The 20,517-nt window shown below is 44.1% G+C and overlaps 1 protein-coding gene across 6 annotated transcripts in view; it reads right to left on the bottom strand.

Annotated features, from left to right (window-relative positions):
• Window positions 1–5,689: 5,689 nt before the first annotated feature.
• Window positions 5,690–20,517, bottom strand: part of LOC103351405 (cytochrome P450 2C23) — a 35,986-nt gene continuing 21,158 nt past the window's right edge. For all 6 annotated transcript variants that reach the window (XM_089314523.1, XM_070057412.2, XM_017348481.4 and 3 more), the window contains 4 exons: window positions 18,023–18,164; window positions 15,650–15,837; window positions 7,775–7,916; window positions 5,690–6,319 (listed from right to left, as the gene is read on the bottom strand). In XM_089314523.1, coding sequence (XP_089170649.1) covers window positions 6,138–6,319; window positions 7,775–7,916; window positions 15,650–15,837; window positions 18,023–18,164 — 654 coding nt within the window. In that variant the 3' untranslated portion in view covers window positions 5,690–6,137. The remainder of the gene's footprint in view (window positions 6,320–7,774; window positions 7,917–15,649; window positions 15,838–18,022; window positions 18,165–20,517) is intronic.

The raw sequence follows: 20,517 nt of genomic DNA, 5'->3' as shown, positions 1-20,517 counted from the left end.
TTGTACAATCATTACTTCTAACTTCAGAATATTTTCATCCCCTCCTAAGAAAACCTTGTGCCTCTTTGCAATCATTTTCTAGCCTTATGCATCCACTAGTCCATTTTCCATCACTTTGGGTTTGCCTATTATAGACGGTTCATACAAATGGAATCACACAACAGTATGTGACTTTTGTGTTTGGCTTTTTAAAAAAGATTCATTTATTTGAAAGAGGGAGAGGGAAATAGGGAGAGGGAAAAGAAGAGAGAGAGAGAGGGAGGGAGGGAGGGAGGGAGAGAGAAAGGATGAGTATCTTCCATCTATTAATTCTCTCCCCAAATGCCTGCAACAACTGAGGCTGGGCCAGGCCAAAACCAGGGGCCAGAAACTTCATTTGGGTCTCCCATGTGGATGGCAGAAACCTAAAACTTGGGCCATCATTCTCTGCCTCCCAGGCACATTAGCAGGAAGCTAAATCAGAAGTGGAGGCAAGGAAGCAAGTGCTGTGACTCAGAGGTTAAAGTCATAGCCTGCAACACCAGTATCCCATATGGGTGCTGGTTCTAGTCCCAGCTGCTCCACTTCTGATCCAGCTCCCTGCTAATGTGCCTGGGAAAGCAGCAGAAGATGGCCAAGTGCTTGGGCCCCTAGACCCACATGGGAGACCCAGAAGAAGCTCCTGGCTCCTGGCTTCAGCCTAGCCCAGTCCTGGCTGTTGTGGCCATTTGGGGAGTGAACCAGCAGATGGAAGATCTTTCTCTCTTTGTCTCTTCTTCTGCTTCTCTGCAACTCTGCCTTTCAAACAAATAAATAAATCTAAAAAAAAAAAAAAAAAAAGAAGAAGAAGAAGATGAAGAAGAAGAAGTGGTGGAGGCAGGACTCAAACCCAGGCACTCTGATAATTGAGTGTGGAAGTCCCAAGTGGCAGCATAACCTGCTGCGCCACAGTGCCCATCCCCTGGCTCTTTCACTTAGCATGACGTTTTCAGGGTTCACTGTGTTGCAATGTGTATCAGCACTTTCCCCCTTTTTCTTGCTGAATAATATTCCACTATACGAATGAACTACATTTTATCTGTTCATCTGTTAATGGACATTTGTTTGTTTCCACTTTTATATTCTGATTTTTTATTTATTTGAAATGCAGAGTGACAGAGAGAAGTATCTGGCTGGTTCATTTCCCAAATAGCAGCAGTAGCTGGGATTCTGTCAAGCTGAAGCCAGCAGCCAGGAACTCCATCAGCGTCTCCATGTGGGCAGCAGGAGACCAAGCAGCTGAGCCACCCTTCACTTCCTTCCCAAGCACATTAGCAGGGAGCTGGATCAGAAGTAGAGCAGCGGGGACTCGAACTGGTGCTCTGACTGGGGATGCTGGCCTGTTTCCTCTTTTTGGTTAGTGTGAATAAGACTATTATGAGAATTCCTGTACAATTTTTTTTTCTTAATGACTTATTTTATTTCTCTGAAAGGCAGAGTTACAGTAGAGAAAGAGAGAGATCTTCCATCTGCTGGTTCATTCCCCAGGGGGCTGCAACAGCCAGAGCTGAGTCAGGCTGAAACCAGAAGCCGGTAACTCCATCTGGGTCTCCCACAAGGGACAAGGGCCCAGGCATTTGCACAATCTCCCACTGCTTTCCCAGGCACATTAGCAGGGAGCTGGACTTGAACAGACACCCATATGGGATGCCATTATGGTAGGTGACAGCTTAACCTACTACCCTGCAATGCCAGATGAACAAGTTTTTATATGGCAACAATATGTTTCCATTTCTCTTGGTTTCTTGAGTAAAATTGCTGAGTCATGTGGTAGTTCTGTACTTATAATTTGAGGAACTGCCAAATTGTTTTCAAAAATAGGTGCACCACTCTGGCAAAAAGATCTCTGTGAGTGAGATCCCAGTGGAAAGAACAGGTCTTCAAAGAGGGAGGTGCCTTTCTCTGAAGGGAGGAGAGAACCTCCACTTTGACTATGACCTTGTCTAAACAAGATAAGAGTCGGAGAACTCAAGGGGCTTCCATAGCCTTGGAAACTCATGACTGGTGCATAGGGAGATTATTGATGCCATAAACAGGAGTGTCAATTTGTAAAGTCAACAACAGGAGTCACTGTGCACTTACTCCTCATGTAGGATCTCTGTCCTTAATGTGCTGTACACTGAGGCTTAATGCTATAACGAGTACTCAAACAGTATATTTCACTTTGTGTTTCTATGGGGGTGCAAACGATTGAAATCTTTACTTAATGTACACTAAACTGATCTTCTGTAAAAAAAAAAAAAAAAAAAAAAGAAATTATCAATTCCCAACTTGACTCTCACTGGGATTAAACATGACAATAGGTCTGATCTGATTTCATCATGATTTAAAAAAAAATCATCTATTATTTTTCACTTTATGTTTCTGTGTGGGAACAAGCTGTTGAAATCCTTACTTAAGGTATACTAAGCTGATCTTCTGTATATTAAGATAATCGAAAATGAATCTTGATGTGAATGGAAGGGGAGAGGGAGTGGGAAAGGGGAGGGTTGTGGGTGGGAGGGACGGTAGGGGGGGGAAAGCCATTGTAACCCATGAGTCGTACTTTGGAAATTTATATTCATTAAAGATTAAAAAAAAAAATAGGTGCACCATTTTACATTCCCACTAGAAATTTATGAAGATTTCAACTTCTCTACATTCTCACCAATACTTGTTATTTTCTGTTTTTGTTTTTTTTTTGTTTTGTTTTTTTTTAAGATTAACTATCCTGGAGGGTGTGAAGTGGTATTTCATTGTAATTTTGATTTTCATATCCTTAATGATGAATGATCTTGAGAATCTTTTCATGTGCTTATAGTCCACTTGTTTATATTTTTATCTATTCAAAACTTTGCCTATTTTATAATTAGCTTGTCTTTTTTATTGCTGTGTTATAAGAGTTCTTTATATATATCCTGGATACAAGTCTCTTTTCAGGGATAGGATTTGCAAATGTTTTCTCCCATTCTGTGGGGTGTCTGTTCACTTTTTTTGATTTTGTTTTTGGAGCACAAAAGTTTTAAATCTTGATAAAGTCCATTTTTTTTTTTTAAATTTTGTCACTTGTACTTTTGGTGTCATTTTAAGAAACTGTTGCCTTATCTAAAATCATAAGGAATTACTCCCATGTTTTCTTCTAAGCACTTTATATTTAAATGCTTACATTTAAGTCTATAATCAATTTACAGTTAATTTTTGTTTATTATTTAAGGAAGAGGTTCCACTTCATTTTTTTAAAAAAAGATTTATTTATTTGAAAGTCACAATTACACAGAGAGAGAAGGAGAGGCAGAGAGAGAGACAGAGAGAGAGAGACAGAGAGAGAGAGAGAGAAAGGTCTTCCATCTGCTGGTTCACTCCCCAGTTGGCTGCAATGGCTGGAGTTGTGCTGATCCAAAGCCAGGAGCCGGGAGCTTCTTCGGGGTCTCCCACGTGAGTGCAGGGGCCCAAGGACTTGAGCCATCTTCTACTGCTTTCCCAGGCCATAGCAGAGAGCTGGATTGAAAGTGGAGTAGCTGGGACTTGAACCGGCACCCATATGGGATGCTGGCATTGCAGGTGGCGGTTTTACCTGCTACACCACAGCACCAGCCCCTCACATAGCCTTAATTACTCTACTTTTATGTCTTATTCTTTTTTTTTTTAGGCTTGTTTTGGCTATTTGGGTCCCTTGTATTTTGATAACTTTAGGATCACTGTGTCTGACTTCTTAACCTGGAGCAGATGCAACAAAAGACTTTCAGGAGTGCAATGAGGACCAAAATTACTTAGAAGCCTTTATGTGGCCAGGGACATATTAGTGACCCTTTGGGTTTTATAACTAGAAGCTCAACTCTATTCTTTTTAAATATGAGATGAGATGGAGTCAATATTATTTTTGAGAAATTTTAAGTTTAAAGAAAAACTGAGCAGACACAGATTTCCCACATACTCCCCACTCCCACACATGTACAGCCTTCCCCGCTATCAACACTCCATACTAGAATGGTGTATCTGCTTCTACTGATGCACCCACATGGACACATAATCACCCAAAGTCCATACTTTGCATTGCAGAGCTGTGAACCCTTTAATGAACACAATATAGATTTCAGCAACTGTATGAGATGGGTCCATGCGTGCAGCATCGTCCAGAGGATTTCCACTGCCTTCACAGCCCCTTGCCCTGCAGGCTCATCCTTCCCTCATCACAGTCTCCGACATTTTGCCTTTTCCAGATTGCCATACAGTGGGAATCAGACAGTGTGGAACCTTTCCAGACTGGCTTCTTTCACTTACTATTCAATTACATGTCCTCCATACCTTGTCACGGCTTCATACCTCATTTCTTTTTAGTCCATTGTCTGGACGTCCCACAGTCTACTTACTCATTTATTTTCTTAAGAACATCTTGGTTGACTTCAAGTGTTGGCAATTATGGACAAAACTGCTACAAACATCCATGTGTAGGTTTTTGTGTGAACATAAATTTTCAGCTCCTTTGTGTAAACAGCAAAGAGCATGATTGCTGGGCGTCTGTTTGTTCTTGTAAGAAACTGCCAGACTGTCTTTGAAACTGGCTGTACTGTTTTTGCATTCCCACCAGCATCAAGAGAAAAGTCCTATTGCTCCACACTCTCACCTGCGTTTGGTATTGGCAGTGCTTTGGATTTTGGTAGTTCTAATGTAGTGGTGTCTCACTGTTGTTTTAAACTTGCATTCCCCTGATGATGCACGATGTGGGGCATCTTTTCATATACTTGTCATCTGTGTGTCTTCTTTGGTGAAAGTCAGGCCTTTGTCCCGCCTCCCTTATTGTTGAGTTTTGAGAGCTCTTTACCAGAAGTGTCCTTTGCAAATATTTTCTCCCAGTTTGTGGCTTGTCTTCTCCTTCTCTTGGCTCAGCTCTACTTGTGAAGCTCCTCCTCTCTCCTGGAGTTTGGACTGGCTGCCGGCACGTGGGCCATGCTTTGTGCAGCTGCTCGCTGTAATCCTAGGGCCAAGGCTAGGGCAGCTATCCCTGTTGTTTCCTTCCAGGCCTCTGTCCTCTGGGCAATGGGCAGTCTTTTCTTGCAACTCAATTCCACCCCTCACCACTTTCTAAATAGGACATAGCTGAATCCTAGCTGTGGCTGTGGTTTGCTTTCTTATCCAAGGAGGCTCCTTGTGCCACATGTAAATCAAGGCTGCAGATAGATGGGACTGGGGCCAGGACAGACCTCGGATAAAAGGCTGTCACTTAATTTTATCAGTTTAGCACATCTAACTTGTAGATTACCCATAGCTCAAGGAGAGAGGTCTTTGAGACTTGAAATAAAGTTAAGGGCTGGCACCGTGGCTCAATAGGCTAATCCTCCGCCTTGCGGCGCCGGCACACCGGGGTTCTAGTCCCAGTCGGGGCGCCAGATTCTGTCCCGGTTGCCCCTCTTCCTGTCCAGCTCTCTGCTGTGGCCAGGGAGTGCAGTGGAGGGTGGCCCAAGTGCTTGGGCCCTGCACCCGCATGGGAGACCAGGAGAAGCACCTGGCTCCCGGCTTCGGATCAGCGTGGTGCGCCAGCCGCAGTGCGCCTGCCGCAGCGGCCATTGGAGGGTGAACCAACGGTAAAGGAAGACCTTTCTCTCTGTCTCTCTCTCTGTCCACTCTGCCTGTCAAAAATTAAAAAAAATAAAAAAATAAAAAAAGAAATAAAGTTAAACATACCAAGAAAACCTATTGTTGAAGTAAGTATTTATTTTGAGAAAGTGGCAGAAATCACATAGGTGCTTTTAATCGGAAATAGAAAAATACACACAGGCCATTATATTAATTCCTCTATCTTAAAAAATTACAGAAAACTGGCCCATCTCCAAAGCCACAGAAGAGACAGGGCTTCACTGTGACTGTCCCTGATCACGGCGATCTGTGGGCCTGGTCTGGGTTCTGCTCCGGTATGGTTTCTAAAGCACTGTAAAAGGTACAAAGACAGAGTTTGTACCCTCGGAGTTTTCAGGTTCCAGCTTCTTTATGTCAAGGAATTTGCAGATTTGAACAAATGTCTATCTACTGTTTAGTGATTGGATTTCTGTTCTAGACAGTATTTAAAAGGAAGAGAGGAACTATTTCTAGTGGGGAGGGAAGGCAATGACTGATTTGAATGGTTACAGAGACAAGCTCTTCATTTATCTAGGAATAAGACACAGCTTGTAAACTGGGGGAATATTGAAAAACCCAGTAACAATGGGTTTGGCATCTATCTCCTGTGGCTCCACCAGGGGCTTTAGGGAGAAGTTTTGCAGAATGGTGGTGAAGAAGAGGAACAGCTCCATGCGGGCCAGACCTTCTCCAACACAGACCCGTTTTCCTGGAAGGAGGAAACACTGCCATTAGTGCTCTTTCTGTTCAAATAGGATGAACCCCTAAAAGCCAGTGAAAGCACTGGTCAGAGAAAGAGCTCCCTCAAAGTGCAGGAGGACAACAGACTTGTGCAGTTAGTTATTCTAGGGGAGTATCTGTCGATTCACATCGGAACACTAAAGGAAATTTCACTCTGCAGTATTTCTCCTTCTGGAGCCTTTCTTACTATGGGGATCCATTTGCATCATTAGTAATGACACTGACGAGATGTAAACCTAGGTATCTATCCATAATGGATTGGTCAAGCAGGTCACTGTGCATCTTTCTTACAATGCCACCTAAAACACTCACTAGGAAAATTATTTAATATCATGGGCTATGTTTTTTCACAGTATACTAAATGAAATACTAGACAGTGTTTGATATATGCAACAAAACACTGATTATCTCTGTAGAAATTGCAGATAATTTTTATTTCCTTTTTTTGTTTTTCTACATTATTCATTTTTATGTTGAACTTTTATCATTGTAATTAGGAACAACATATTAAATGTTATTTTGGGAGGCCAGCATTGTAGTGTAGTAGGTTAAGCTGCAGCCTGGTTCGCCAGCATCCCATGTACACATGGGTTTGAGTCCTGGCTGCTCTACTTCTGATCCAGCTCCCAGCTAATGTGCTTGGGAAAGCAGCAGAAGCTGGCCCAAGAGCTTAGCTCCCTGAACCCACTTGGGAGATTTAGATGAAGCTCTTGACTCCTGGCTTTAGCTTGTACCAGCCCCTGCTGTTACAGCCATTCGGGGAGTGAACCAGAGGATGGAAGATATTCTCTCTCTCTCTCTTTCAAATTAATAAATAAATCTTTATAAAAAATGTTATTTTTGAACATACTAATCAAATGAATACATAAGATAACAAGGAACAATATGTGCTGATCCATCCTTAAATTGTCTTTATGACCTTATGGAAATAGTAACCGAGAATCAAAGGCAAAGATGTGCGTGCAGGGGTTCAAAATTTTGGAGAGGAAAAAGGAAAATATAGTGACTAGGGCTCTTTGACAGCATCTGGCTCTAAAAATCAGAAAATTAACAACAGCCAATGGTTAAAAGCAAATAAAGAAACCTGAACTTTTTTTGGGGGGGGAGGGGGAGTCAATATTACAAAAGGAAAACAAAGAAAAGTGTGCAAAAGCAGGTTCTTTTGTCATCTTGTAATGTGTGACATCTTATTTGGGTTGACTTGCTTTGGTTTCTTTAAACACTGCTATTACCAAACAACAAAATAATCCCTGGGTGACTTACCTGATCTTACTGATGTATACACTTAAATGGTCCCATCCAGATTTGGGAGAGTGAATGATTTTGCTATCAACAGATTACTTACTTAGGCCACAGATTCAGCGAAGCTAAAAACTGTCCAAAACGTGCATGTGTGTTGTCTGATGGATTTACTTGTACTTACCAAGGGAAAAAGGCACAAAGTAGTCTGTTTTCCTAAAGCAGCCATTTTTGTCCAGAAAGTGTCCTGGGTCAAACTTCTCTGGGTTGGGAAACTCTTTGCCATCAAACAGGACTGAAGACAGCAATGGGAGTATAGTAGTGCCCTGGAAGTGAGAAGTGGAGGGTGCAGTGGCATTTTATCATGCTCGTCTTTGGTTCATAAACAAGTCAAACACTCCTAGTTACAGTGGACTTAACAGGACTGGGCACTTTTAAGCTTGCAATAATCAATTGTAAGTGAAAAACTGGAATTTGCAACCCATGGTGTCTAAATGTGAGCTTACTAGAATTGCCTCAAATTGGAAGAGCTCGCTTATTTATTTATTTATTTTACTATTTTTCTTTCTGGATTCAGGTGTGAATGGAAGAACATGAGATCTTCATTCAGTCGGATCAGATTGAACCGATTGAATCAAACCCCACTTTCCTCACTTGTAAAATGGGGTAACAGCAGGCTTTCCTCCTGGCCTCATGAAATGTGTGGTTGACTTACATGACAAACTTTTAATGATAATTACTACTGGCCAGCATCGCAGCTCAATAGGCTAATCCTCCACCTGCGGCACCAGCAGGGTTCTAGTCCTGGTCGGGGCGCTGGATTCTGTCCCAGTTGCCCCTCTTCCAGGCCAGCTCTCTGCTGTGGCCAGGGAGTGCAGTGGAGGATGGCCCAAGTGCCTGGGCCCTGCACCCTACGGGAGACCAGGAGAAGCACCTGGTTCCTGGCTTCGGATCAGCGTGGTGTGCCAGCCACAGTGCACTGGCCCCAGCGCACTGGCAGCGGCAGCCATTGGAGGGTGAACCAACGGCAAAAGAAGACCTTTCTCTCTGTCTCTCTCTCTCACTGTCCACTCTGCCTATCAAAAAAAAAAATTATAATTACCACTTATAGTGGACAGTTATAGCAAATAGTTTCACATTTGCCTGATGCTCATAGTTGTTTAAAAATCTCATTTAATTCTCAGATCCACTATATCCAGGAGATACTTTTTGGGTTCTTATTGTACAGATGAAGAAATTAAGCTTCAGAAAGGAGAAATAATTTGTTGAGTTTATATATTTGGCAAGTGGCAAGGTTAGAATTTGGACCAAATTCTATCTGACCATAAGCATCCCTGCTTAAGCAAGTTTTTTTTTTTCCACTTTTACTTTATTTTGTATTTCCTTAAACATTACTTGTATAACTACTGGAGTTGGTAATACATGTACATGCAATACCAAAAAAAAAATATACAAAAGGTTACAAAGTGAAAATAAGTCACCTTCCCTTTTCTATTCTCATCACCTGCTTCCTTACTGAGGTAATCACTGTCATCAGTTTTCATGTATACCTCTTGGTAGCCATTGTTTTGATTGTGCTTTGTCTTCAGGATCATACGATAAAGCCTTGTTTCATCTTCTGTTACAATTCTTGAAAGAAATGCTTTAGGACCTTGATCTCAGCTGTTTAAAATTCCCTTTGAAAGCTCTTCCCTTGATGTGGGCATTTGACACAGCAGTTGGGACATTACTTGGGATGCTCACTTCCCGTACTGGACTGCCATCAAGTTCCAGTTCTGCGCCTAATTCCAGCTTCATGTTAAGTGCACTTTTGGGAGGCAGCAGATGATGGCTCAGGTACTTGGGTCCATGCCATCCATGTGGGAGACTTGGGTTAAATTCCTGGCTACTGGGGATGGCACTGTGGCACAGTGAGTTAAGCCCACTGCTTGCAAAGTTGAATCCCATATCAGAGTGCTGGTTCAAGTCCTGGCATCTCTGTTCCAATCCAGCTACTTGCTGGTGTGCCTGGAAAGAGTAGGAGATGGCCCAAGTACCTGGGTCCCTGCTACCCATGTGGGAGACCAGGTGGAATTCCTAGCTCCTGGCTTCAGCTTGAACCAGCCTCTGCTCTTGCCACCATTTGGGGAGTGAACCAGAAAATGGAAGATTGATCAATCTGTATCTGTATCTGTCTCTCTCTCTGTTACTCTGCCTTTCAGATGATGATGATGATGATGATGATGATGATGATGATTCCTAATTCATGGCTTTGGCCTTGCCCTTGTTATTGTGGGTATTTGGACAGTAAATCAGCAGATGGGAAATTTCTTCCAAAATTTACTTCACTTTACTTTTTAAAAAAGATTTATTTATTTATTTGAAAGGCAGAGTTAGTGAGAGAGGAAGAGGCGTAGAGAGAGAGAGAGAGAGAGAGAGATCCTGACATCTTCCATCTACTGGTTCACTCTTCAAATGGCTGAAACAGCAGGAGATGGGCTGGTCCAAAGCCAGGAGCAGAGACAGGAGCTTCTTCCAGGTCTCCCACGTGGGTGCAGGGCCATCTTCCACTGCCTTCCCAGGCACATCAGCAGGGAGCTGGAGGGGAACTGGAGCAGCTGGGACTTGAACCAGCACCCATATGTGGTGCTGGTGTCATAGGCGGCAGCTTTACCCGCTACGCCACAGTGCTGGGCCCTCCACTTAACTTTTTCAGTCAGAATTGTGTAAGCGTAACCAGTTCAGATGTGTATGATGTTGACTTCTCTGCTCTCATTGCTATTCCAATCAGGTCATAAACAAGATTCTTTTTTTTCTTAAAAACTGATGTGGATGGCCTGCAGCTGTGGGCTTCATATTCAAGAATGGCTTGTCCCTTATTGAAACCAAGTTGTCCATTTGTAAACTGCTGATTTCTTTGGCATTTTCTCATAAACTTTTTGTAAAGCATCAATAATCTCGGGGCTGGTGCTGTGGAGCAGAGGTTTAAGCAATGCCAGCACTCCGTATCAGACCTCCAGTTAGAGTACTAGCTGCTCTGTTTTCTATTCAGCTTCCTGCTAATGAGCCTGGGAAAGCAGTGGAATATGGGCCAAGTGATTGGGCCCCTGCCAACCTTGTGGGAGACCTGGATGGAGTTCCAGGTTCCTGGTTTTGGCCTGGTTTAGCACTGGTGGTTGAAGCCATTTGGGGAGTAAACAAGTAGATAGAAAATCTCTCTTTCTCTCCCTCTCTCTGTGTTGCTTTTCCTTTCAAATAAATAAATAAAATAATCTTAAAAAAAAAAGCATCAGGGCTGACACTATGGCTGGCATAGCAGGTAAAGCTGCTGCTTATAGTGCCCGCATCCCATATGGGCTTGGGTTTGAGTCGTGGATGCTCTGCTTCTGATCCAGCTCCCTGCTAGGTGTGCCTGGGAAAACGCAGAAGATAGTCCAAGTCCTTGGGCCCCTACACCTTCATGGGGGACCTGGAAGAAGCTCCTGGCTTTGGATCAGTCCAGTTCTGGCCATTGCAGCAATTTGGGGAGTGAACCAGCAGATGGAAGACCTCTCTCTCTTTCTGCCTCTGCCGCTCTCTAACTCTGCCCTTCAAATAAATAAATAAATATTTTAAAAAAAGACTTTTCATATTAAAAAAAGTTGCTTTGTAATTTTTAAATTTTTAATTATACCTGGCAAATACAGATTTACACATTTAAAATAATTTGTAATTATTTTAGTCAAATTTTGATTCTCTTGCTCTGCATCTGTCAGTTTTGGAGTTTTATATCTGACTATACAAGTACATTTTATTTTTTCAGGAATTCTTTTACCCATGTACTATGCAAATGTTCTTTCAGTTTGCCATTTTTTTGTTTGTTTGTTTTTTGCAGGCAGAGTTAGACAGTGAGAGAGAGAAAGACAGAGAGAAAGGTCTTCCTTTTTCCGTTGGCTCACCCCCCAAATGGCCGCTATGGCTGGCGCTGCACTGATCCGAAGCCAGGAGCCAGGTGTTTCCTCCTGGTCTCCCATGCGGGTGCAGGGCCCACGCACTTGGGCCATCCTCCACTGCCTTCCCGGGCCACAGCAGGGAGCTGAACTGGAAGAGGAGCAACCAGGACAGAATCTGGCACCCCAACCGGGACTAGAACCTGAGGTACCAGCACCGCAGGCGGAGGATTAGCCCAGTGAGCCGTGGTGCCGGCCTGCCATTTGGTTTTGACGTAGTCTCTTTTTCTAGGCATATTTTTCTTATTTGCATGTTACCAAATTTATCAATTTAGAAATGTAGGGGCCTCTTGTTCCCCTTTGCTTTGGTTAATACTAGAAAATGTTTTGTCACTCAGAAATTCTCAAAAAAGTTATTGCTTTTATCCTTAGTCTCTTTAAAGCTTAATATTCTAAATATCCATATTGAAGCCATAAAGAATAAATATTCATGGGGCCAGCACTGTGGCACAGTAGGTTAATCCCCTGCCTGCGGCACCAGCATCCCATATGGGCGCCAGTTCTAGTCCTGGCTGCTCCACTTCCCATCCAGTTCTCCTATGGCCTGGGAAAGCAGTAGAAGGTGGTCCAAATTCTTGGGCCCCTGCGGCCATGTGGGAGACCCGGAAGAAGCTCCTGGCTCCTGGCTTCAGATCAGCCCAGCTCCAGCCTGCAGCCATTTGGGGAGCGAACCAGCAGATGGAAGATCTTTCTCTTTGTCTCTCCCTCTCATTATCTGTAACTCTACCACTCAAATAAATAAAATCTTAAAAAAAAAGAATATTCATGTAAAGTGTGATCTATCACTTTATTCCAACTCTTATAGAAGTTTTCTAATACCTTTTGACTAATTCATATTTTGCCACATCACAATTAAAAGCAAAAGGGCACCTATATCGTGTGCAGTACTAAGCTTTCAAAGTAAACTTATATTTTAATTTCATTTTCCCATACATTTTTTTTAGTACTTGAGTGTATAGTTTGTTACTATTTGTAGTTTCAGGCACCCACTAAGGGTCTTGAAACATATGCTTTAGGATACTAGGGAAGCAACTACTATAATTCATTTTATTCCTAGAATGTATCAATTGTTCTATCTGCCTATTCAAGAAACTTTTACACTGCTTTAATAACTAGCTTTATTTCTATATTTTTGTATTTTATAGGATTAGTCCCTATTTTTATTTTTTAAAATTATTTATTGGAAGGCAGCATTACAGAGAGGCAGAGAGAGAGAGAGAGAGAGAGAGAGAGAGGAGAGAAGGAGGGAGGGAGGGAGGGAGGGAGGGAAGAAGGGAGGGAGGGAGGGAGGGGTCTTCCATCTGCTGATTCACTCCCCAAATGGCTGCAATGGCTGGAGCTGAGTCTATCCAAAGCCAGCACTTGGGCCATCTTCTACTGCTTTCCCAAGCCATAGCAGAGAGCTGGATCAGAAGTGGAGCAGATGGGATTCTAACCGGCGCCCATATGGGATGCTAGCACTTCAGGCTGCGGCTTTACCTGCTGTACCACAGCATTGGGCCCCGCTGCCTATTCTTTAACTTTCCTATATTGGATTTTTTTCAGGGGGCCAGCTCTGTGGCACAACTGGTTAAGCTGTCACCTGCAACGCTGGCATCCCATACGGGTGCCAATTCCAGTCCCGGCTGCTTGGCTTCCAATTCTTCTCCCTGCTACCACACCTGGAAAGGCACCAGAGGATGGCCCAAGTCCTTGGGCTCTGCACCCACATGGGAAACTTGGAAGAAGCTCCTGGCTCCTGGCTTCAGCCTGGCATGGCCCTGGCTGTTGTGGCCATTTGGGAAGTGAATCAATGGATGGGAGAATACATTCAATCTCTAACTGTTCCTTTCAAATAAATAAAATAAAATCTTTTAAAAGTTTTTTTATTTTGAGAAGCCAGCGCCGCGGCTCACTAGGCTAATCCTCCACCTGCGGCACCGGCACACAGGGTTCTAGTCCCGGTCGGGGTGCCAGATTCTGTCCCGGTTGCCCCTCTTCCAGGCCAGCTCTCTGCTGTGGCCAGGGAGTGCAGTGGAGGATGGCCCAAGTCCTTGGGCCCTGGACCCCATGGGAGACCAGGATAAGTACCTGGCTCCTGCCATCAGATCAGTGCAGTGCGCCGGCTGCAGCGCGCCAGCCGCGGCAGCCATTAGAGGGTGAACCAACGGCAAAGGAAGAACTTTCTCTCTGTCTCTCTCTCTCACTGTCCACTCTGCCTGTCAAAAAAAAAAAAAAGTTTTTTATTTTGTTTCATTTTGTTTGAAGACAGAGAAACAGAGAAAGATCTCCCATCCCCTGGTTCACTCCCCAAATGCCTGTGATAGCCAAGGCTAGGCCAGGCTGAAGTGAGGAGCTCAGAACTCAATCCAGATCTACCACATGAGTGGCAGAGATTCAACATCTGCTATCTCCCAGGATGCACATTAGCTGGAGGCTGAAATCAAAAGCAGAGACAGGACTTAAGCCTAGGCACTCCGATCTGGGAAGCAGGTGTCGTAGGGGCATTTTAACTGCTAGGCCAAATGCCCACTCCTAATATCCCATGTTTAATTTAAATTTGTTAGTTCAGTTCCAGAAAAATCACTGGTTGGTATTTTCATTAAGGTCTTACAAATGTATAGACTAATTTGAGGGTAAGTGCTAGCTTCCTACCCAAACACAACATGTCTTTGAATTTTTTCAAAAATTCAAAGGGGAAGAAAAGGTGCCTAACCTGACCAAAATACTATAAAACAGCCATGAACATCACTTAGAAATATGAATGCAAAAATCTATTGACACAGATCTAAATGAAATTGACATGCAGATCTAAATGGAGGATCTTCTATCCTCTGGAATTTAAATTTAAGGCTCACCATCCTTAATCCCTACAGAAGGCTGACTGTTGAGGTTGATTTCATTTGAGAAGATTCGTTCCCGAGATGAGAAACGTGTAGGGGTCAAGAGGCGAGGGGTCAAGAGGCGCGGAGTCACCACACAGACCCCAGGAGTCCTGTGAAAGCAGGCCAGAGGCGAGCAGCCTCTGTAGCAGTTGCTACAGCTGCTTATATAGCCAAGGCAGCCAATCAGGTCAAGGGGCGGTCTATGCCCTAACCAATCACAGCCTGTTGCCAGGCAGGCTCCGAAGCCATCCAATCACGGCCTGTTGCCAGGCAGTTTCTGTTGTCAGCAGCCATCTTGGCATGACCTTTTCACCTCAGCAGCCATCTTGGCATGACCTTTGCACCTCCTCATTCCACCAAATTTCCCCCTTTTTGTTTATTTTTGAGCAACGGGAGGCATGATTCTTGGCCATACCATTGTTGACCCTGTTTCCATGTGGTCTCTGTATGCAGCTGTGCCTGTCTTAGGTTGTTCCCCCAGGGGATCTTACCCTACGTTGACTGACTAACCAGCGCTCAAAACAAGAGACCACAGGAGTGCTTGCTCAGATAGGGGTAGGAATGAGGAACAATGGTAATCAGGAACGGCATGACTGCACACAGGCTGTAGGCCGTTTGAGTGGTTGACCAGAGCTAGTGGGGTATAAAACAGTAATGGATGTGGCTATGGGCAGTTTTTCTGCCACAAATATGGGGATCCTCAGCTGACTACATCCCATTGAATGTAAACATTTTGGCATGGGCTGAGCATTTTACAAATGTTAACCTGCAGCAGCAGCAACACCCCAAATATCTGTGAGATTCAGGGAGGAGAGGCCAGGAATAAAGGGGGTGACACCTGATTACCCTACATCTACAGGCACCTTTCCATCTCTTACCCTCCCTTTTCCATCTGTTATGAAAAATCAGACTTCTATTCCCATCAAACTGTTAATAATGGAATCATGGTTCACCTAACACATTTGATAGGCGAGCAGAAAGAGGCCTTGGAAAGGTCAGCCTCCCTCCTTCCAGGAAGGCAGACAAGGCCCCAGAGGTAAAGGATTGGCCTGAGGGCGCTGTGTGTAGCGACAAGGGATCTGAAGCCAAGCTGTGTGATTCTGGTCTTGTATTCTCTCTGTGACTTTCTACGCCTCTCGTCCAGCAGCCGGCTGAGAAGCCTCTGTCAGGTCCCAGCAAGGTACCACAGCGCCCCTTCTCCAGCCAGCTTTCCCAAATGCAGCTAACCTTGGGGATGACGTATTGTCTGAATTTTGTGTCCTGGGCCACAGCATGGGGCAGATTCGAAGGAAGGAGCGTGATATATCTTTGGATCTCATGCAACATGGCCTCGGTATAGGGCAGCTTCATCTTGTCACTCATGCAGGGCATTTGATTTCTTCCAATCACACGATCAATTTCTTCCTGAACTTTGGCTGCAGAGAAATGAACCATAAATACTACTCGTGGTTGGAGACTTAGAAATGCCCTGAAAATGCTTGCCTTGTGCGACAGGAAGTATTCTAGAAAAGGTTCCCAAGGTCAAAGACATGTTGCCAAGCAGCCCACTGTTCCCCTCCTGATGGAATTTCTGTTCTCTGTTTTGCAGCAAACACCAAAGAGTTCACTGCAAAACATAAAGGCTCATTAGGTATGTCCTCCGCCTCTTGCCTTAACTGGCTTGTTCTCCTGTACTGGTGAGGAGAGGACCTACGTGGCAGGGATTATGGCTTATTCCTCAACTCCCGCAAAAGCAGTTTGTGAGAGGAAAAAGCACTGTCGCTCAATAGTCAACACCTAAGACTTCTGTGACCAATTCTGCCAGGGTTTCCCCCCACACACCAAATAAGCAATCAATTCTGTAGCAGTGGACAGGAACTGGGCAGTCTCAATTCAGTCCAGTTCTGACACTGTCTACTTGGAGACAGTCTCAGATCCCACAGATTGAGGGCTCAGGCCCCAGCACTCACCCCTCCCACACATACCCTGTTCAGACAGCATTTGCAAGCCCAGGGTATTTTATCTGTGTTTTTGATCGACTGGCTATAAATTAGGGTTCCCATAGCCCCTTCTTAGGTTGGATTAATTTGCTAGAGAGGCTCACAGAACTCAGGAAAACAATTTATAAGTTCATCATCAGGACGTTACAAAGGATACAGATGAAGAGACCCCGGGCCAAGGTCTGGGGAATGCACCACCTCTAGAGCCCACACGCCTGCTGTCACTTCGAAAGCACCTCCATGAGTTCCCCTGGCCGGGAGCTCTCCAAACACTTCCTTATCCTTTGCGGATTTCGTGGAACCTTCACTACACAGGCAGGATCCATTAAATCCTTGGCCACTGGTGATCAACTCACCCTTCAACTCTATTAGAATCTTTTAGACCACTGAGCCTGATAGAACCCATCAGGTCACTGGACCCTAACCCCCAGGACCAATGAAACAGGGCGCAGACAGACAATCCAAAGCCAGAGGAATGCTTATTGTACCTGGGGCAGCAAACTACAAAGCCGATACAGTGCAAACCTCACTGAGGAGCCTTTCCACACACCCACCACCCCCACCATATCAGCGGCCATGCTGCGCTCTGCACCTCCCCCCAGCAGGCTGCTTAAGAAGGGACTCTGTCTGCTGCTCAAACAGAACAAGCCTGGCCGTAAACCCTGACTCTTTACCACCACCTCCTCCCACGATGCCCCCTAAATAAAATCTTTTCCATTTTAACTAGTGGCCTCCTCGCTTTCTTCCAACCCTAAGACCTTAACACACCCCTCCCCCTTCCCTGGAGGATGAGGGTGGGGATCTAATCCTGTCTGGATCTTTTCAGTGATCGGTCCCTATTCTGAAGCTACCTAAGAGCTGCCAGCCATCAGCCAACTGACTGGCACACGAAAAGACACTCCTTTGAAGAATCCAAGGATTTCAGGAGCTGTAGACCAGAAAAAGGAGACAAAGACCAAATATATACTTCACAATACCACAACTGTGTTGGGCAAATATTTAATCCCCACTCTCGTGGGAGACTCTTGGCAGCTTCACTCATCCTCCTACACGTCTGGTGGGTGTGGCAAGCATCACCTTATTGTGCTATAGGAACGCTGGCTTCCTGTGGCCTGTATTTAAGATTACTCAGCTGCTACAATTCAATTTTTAAATTTTAATTCAAAATTATATTGAAACTAAAAGTTCCCTTTGGGAGTTTGGTCCCCTTTCAAAGAGGAAAAACAGAAGTCTGAAAGATGAAAAGCACTTGTTTCAGGCCACACAGTCAGGAACTGGCAGGCCCAGAAGAGAATCCAGCAGCGAGCCACATGCCCCTCATCCAATAAAGGCCTAGTTTTTGGCAATATATTTCATATATGAGATTTGGCATGCAGAATCTCCTATCTGTTTTTAAACACAGATGAAGGTCTTTGTGATCGTAAATGTCTCTTTTCCGAATCAGCATCATCAAACATAATTCTGATCTATAAAACTAAAACCACAATGAAGGGTCCTCTGCACAATGGTTTCTGCAGGCAGCCCAGAGAAAGCAAAGCAATCCAGAAGCAGCAGCACAAACCCCACCCTCCTCCGGGCCACGAGCTATTCTTTCATTTGGTCACCAGGATATTTACTGTACCTTGCACTTCTGGGTATTTCATGAGGAGCAAGAGCCCAAATCTCAGGGTGGTACTGGTTGTTTCTGTTCCCGCTGTAAACAGATTAGATCCACAGACTACTAAGTTCTCCAAGTCAAATTCAGTCCCTGGGTTATGTTTCTCCTACAAAGGATAGAATTAATGGCTCATGAGGGGAAGAGAAGACAACGACTTATCAGAATTCCATCACACCCCCTCACTATTAATCAGATTCATTTTGTATACTGTAGTGTAGGGGATAAAAAAAAAAAAGACATAGAACCAAATTTCTGGGTTCACATTCCAGGGTAGCCAATGCACAGATGTGTGTCCCTGGTAGGTGACTTGATTTTCTTACTCAGTTTCATCACCTGTGAAACTGGGACTAAGAAATAGAACATATCCTATGAGGCTATTACAACAAAACAGTTAATGGATACTCTTGGAACAATGCTTCACGCCCACAAATACTCAATGAATGGTATGTTCTAGTTATATTTAATGAAAAAGACTAGAATAGATCATTGGTTCACGGTCTGTTCCCTTCACTTACACAGACTTGTACACGCCCAGCTCCACCTGTTCTCATACAATATGCACTATTACTAATAGCATTTCTAATAGTAAGACTGAATTTCTAAGTGGGACACTTTGCATCCTAATTTTTTATTTATTTATTTATTTATTTTTTTGACAGGCAGAGTGGACAGTGAGAGAGAGAGACAGAGAGAAAGGTCTTCCTTTGCCATTGGTTCACCCTCCAATGGCCGCTGCGCACCGGCGCACCGCGCTGATCCAATGGCAGGAGCCAGGAGCCAGGTGCTTTTCCTGGTCTCCCATGGGGTGCAGGGCCCAAGGACCTGGACCATCCTCCACTGCACTCCCTGGCCACAGCAGAGAGCTGGCCTGGAAGTGGGGCAACCGGGACAGAATCTGGCGCCCCAACCGGGACTAGAACCCGGTGTGCCGGCGCCACTAGGCGGAGGATTAGCCTAGTGAGCCGCGGCGCCGGCCTGCATCCTAATTTTTACATGGGATCTAACAAACATTTAGAACATAAATGTTTATCCAGGGCCTAAAAGTTGTAAGATTTTTATTTTAAAATTACTTTACTAAAAAGAAAAATGAAAGTAAGTCTTTGTTGTATTCCCCAACCCCACCCACCCCTAGTCCCAGAACAAAAATTGGCATCTAGAATTTGTTGGATAATTGAATGTTTAATGATATGAAACTAATTAAGCTAATAACAATTTTCCAAATTTAACAGTACTAAAATTCCATTGCTGACTCTTTTGGTAAGCTTTTAAACTTGAGGAAAGTATTTAAAGTACTTGTCTTAAAAATTAACTTCAGTGGCTGGCGTTGTGGTACAGTGGGTTAAGCCACCACCTGTGGCATTGGCATTCCATATGAGTATCAGTTGGAATCCTGGCCGCTCCACTTATCATGCTCCCTGCTGATGTGCCTGGGAAAGCAGCGGAAGATCATCCCAGTGCTTGGGTCCCTGCACCCACACAGAAGATCTGGATGGAGTTACCGGCTCCTGGCTTCGGCCTGACACAGTCCTGGTCATTACAGCCATTTGGGGAATGAACCAGCAGATGAAGAATCTCTCTCTCTCTTGCTCTCCTCTTTCTGTAAACTCTGTTTTTCAAATAAATCTTTAAAAAAAATTAACCTCATTTTTTAAGCCCTGAATCAAGTTTTTCTTTTCTAGCTTTGTTTCATTCTTTCTGTTCACTTCAAAATGGAATGACTTCTAATATGATAATTCTATATTAATTTGAAAGAAAAAATAAAATTAGGTGAGAAGTCCAAATTTTTTTGCACATTTTTATTTCCTACCTCTAGAGTCCTTACTTCCTTTATCTGGAGTCAAGAATATTAAGCATTTAAATAATTCCCTCATAACAAAAAGCCTGATTGTAAAAATCTTTGATGATGAAAATATTTGAGAAAATGTAAAAATATTTTTCATTTATGTTCTATGATTTAAGTAGTAGGTAGTCTACCATTATCTTCAATTTTTTTTTTTTTAAATATTTGGGCTGGCGCTGTGGCTCAGAGGGTTAAGCTGCTGTCTGCAATACCGGCATCCTTATGGGTGCTGGTTCGAGTCCTGGTGGCTCCACTTCTGATCCAGCTCCCTGCTAATGTGCCTGGGAAGGCAGTGGAGGATGGCCTAAGTGCTTGGGCCCCTGCACCCATGTGGCAGACCCAGTAGACGCTCCTGGCTCATGGCTTCAGCCTGGCCTAGCCGTGGCCATTCCTGTTGGCGGCCATTTGGGGAGTGAACCAGCGGATGGAAGATTCTCTGTCTCTCCTTCTCTGTCACTCTGCCTTTCTGCCTTTTGAAAGGCAGAGTGACAGAGAGAGAGAGGAGAGAGAGAGAGAGAGACAGAGAGATATTGAAATTTTGCATCCACTGCTTCACTCCCTAAATGGCTGCAATGTTCTAGGCTGGGCCAGGCTAAAGTCAGAAGCCAGAAGCTCTATC

This window comes from Oryctolagus cuniculus, chromosome 15 (assembly GCF_051225735.1).
Source record: "Oryctolagus cuniculus isolate XC-2025 breed Fujian yellow rabbit chromosome 15, ASM5122573v1, whole genome shotgun sequence".
Lineage (NCBI taxonomy): Eukaryota > Metazoa > Chordata > Mammalia > Lagomorpha > Leporidae > Oryctolagus > Oryctolagus cuniculus.
The sequence above is the reverse complement of the archived record's forward strand: the minus strand, read 5'-3'. Positions and strand labels throughout refer to the sequence as shown.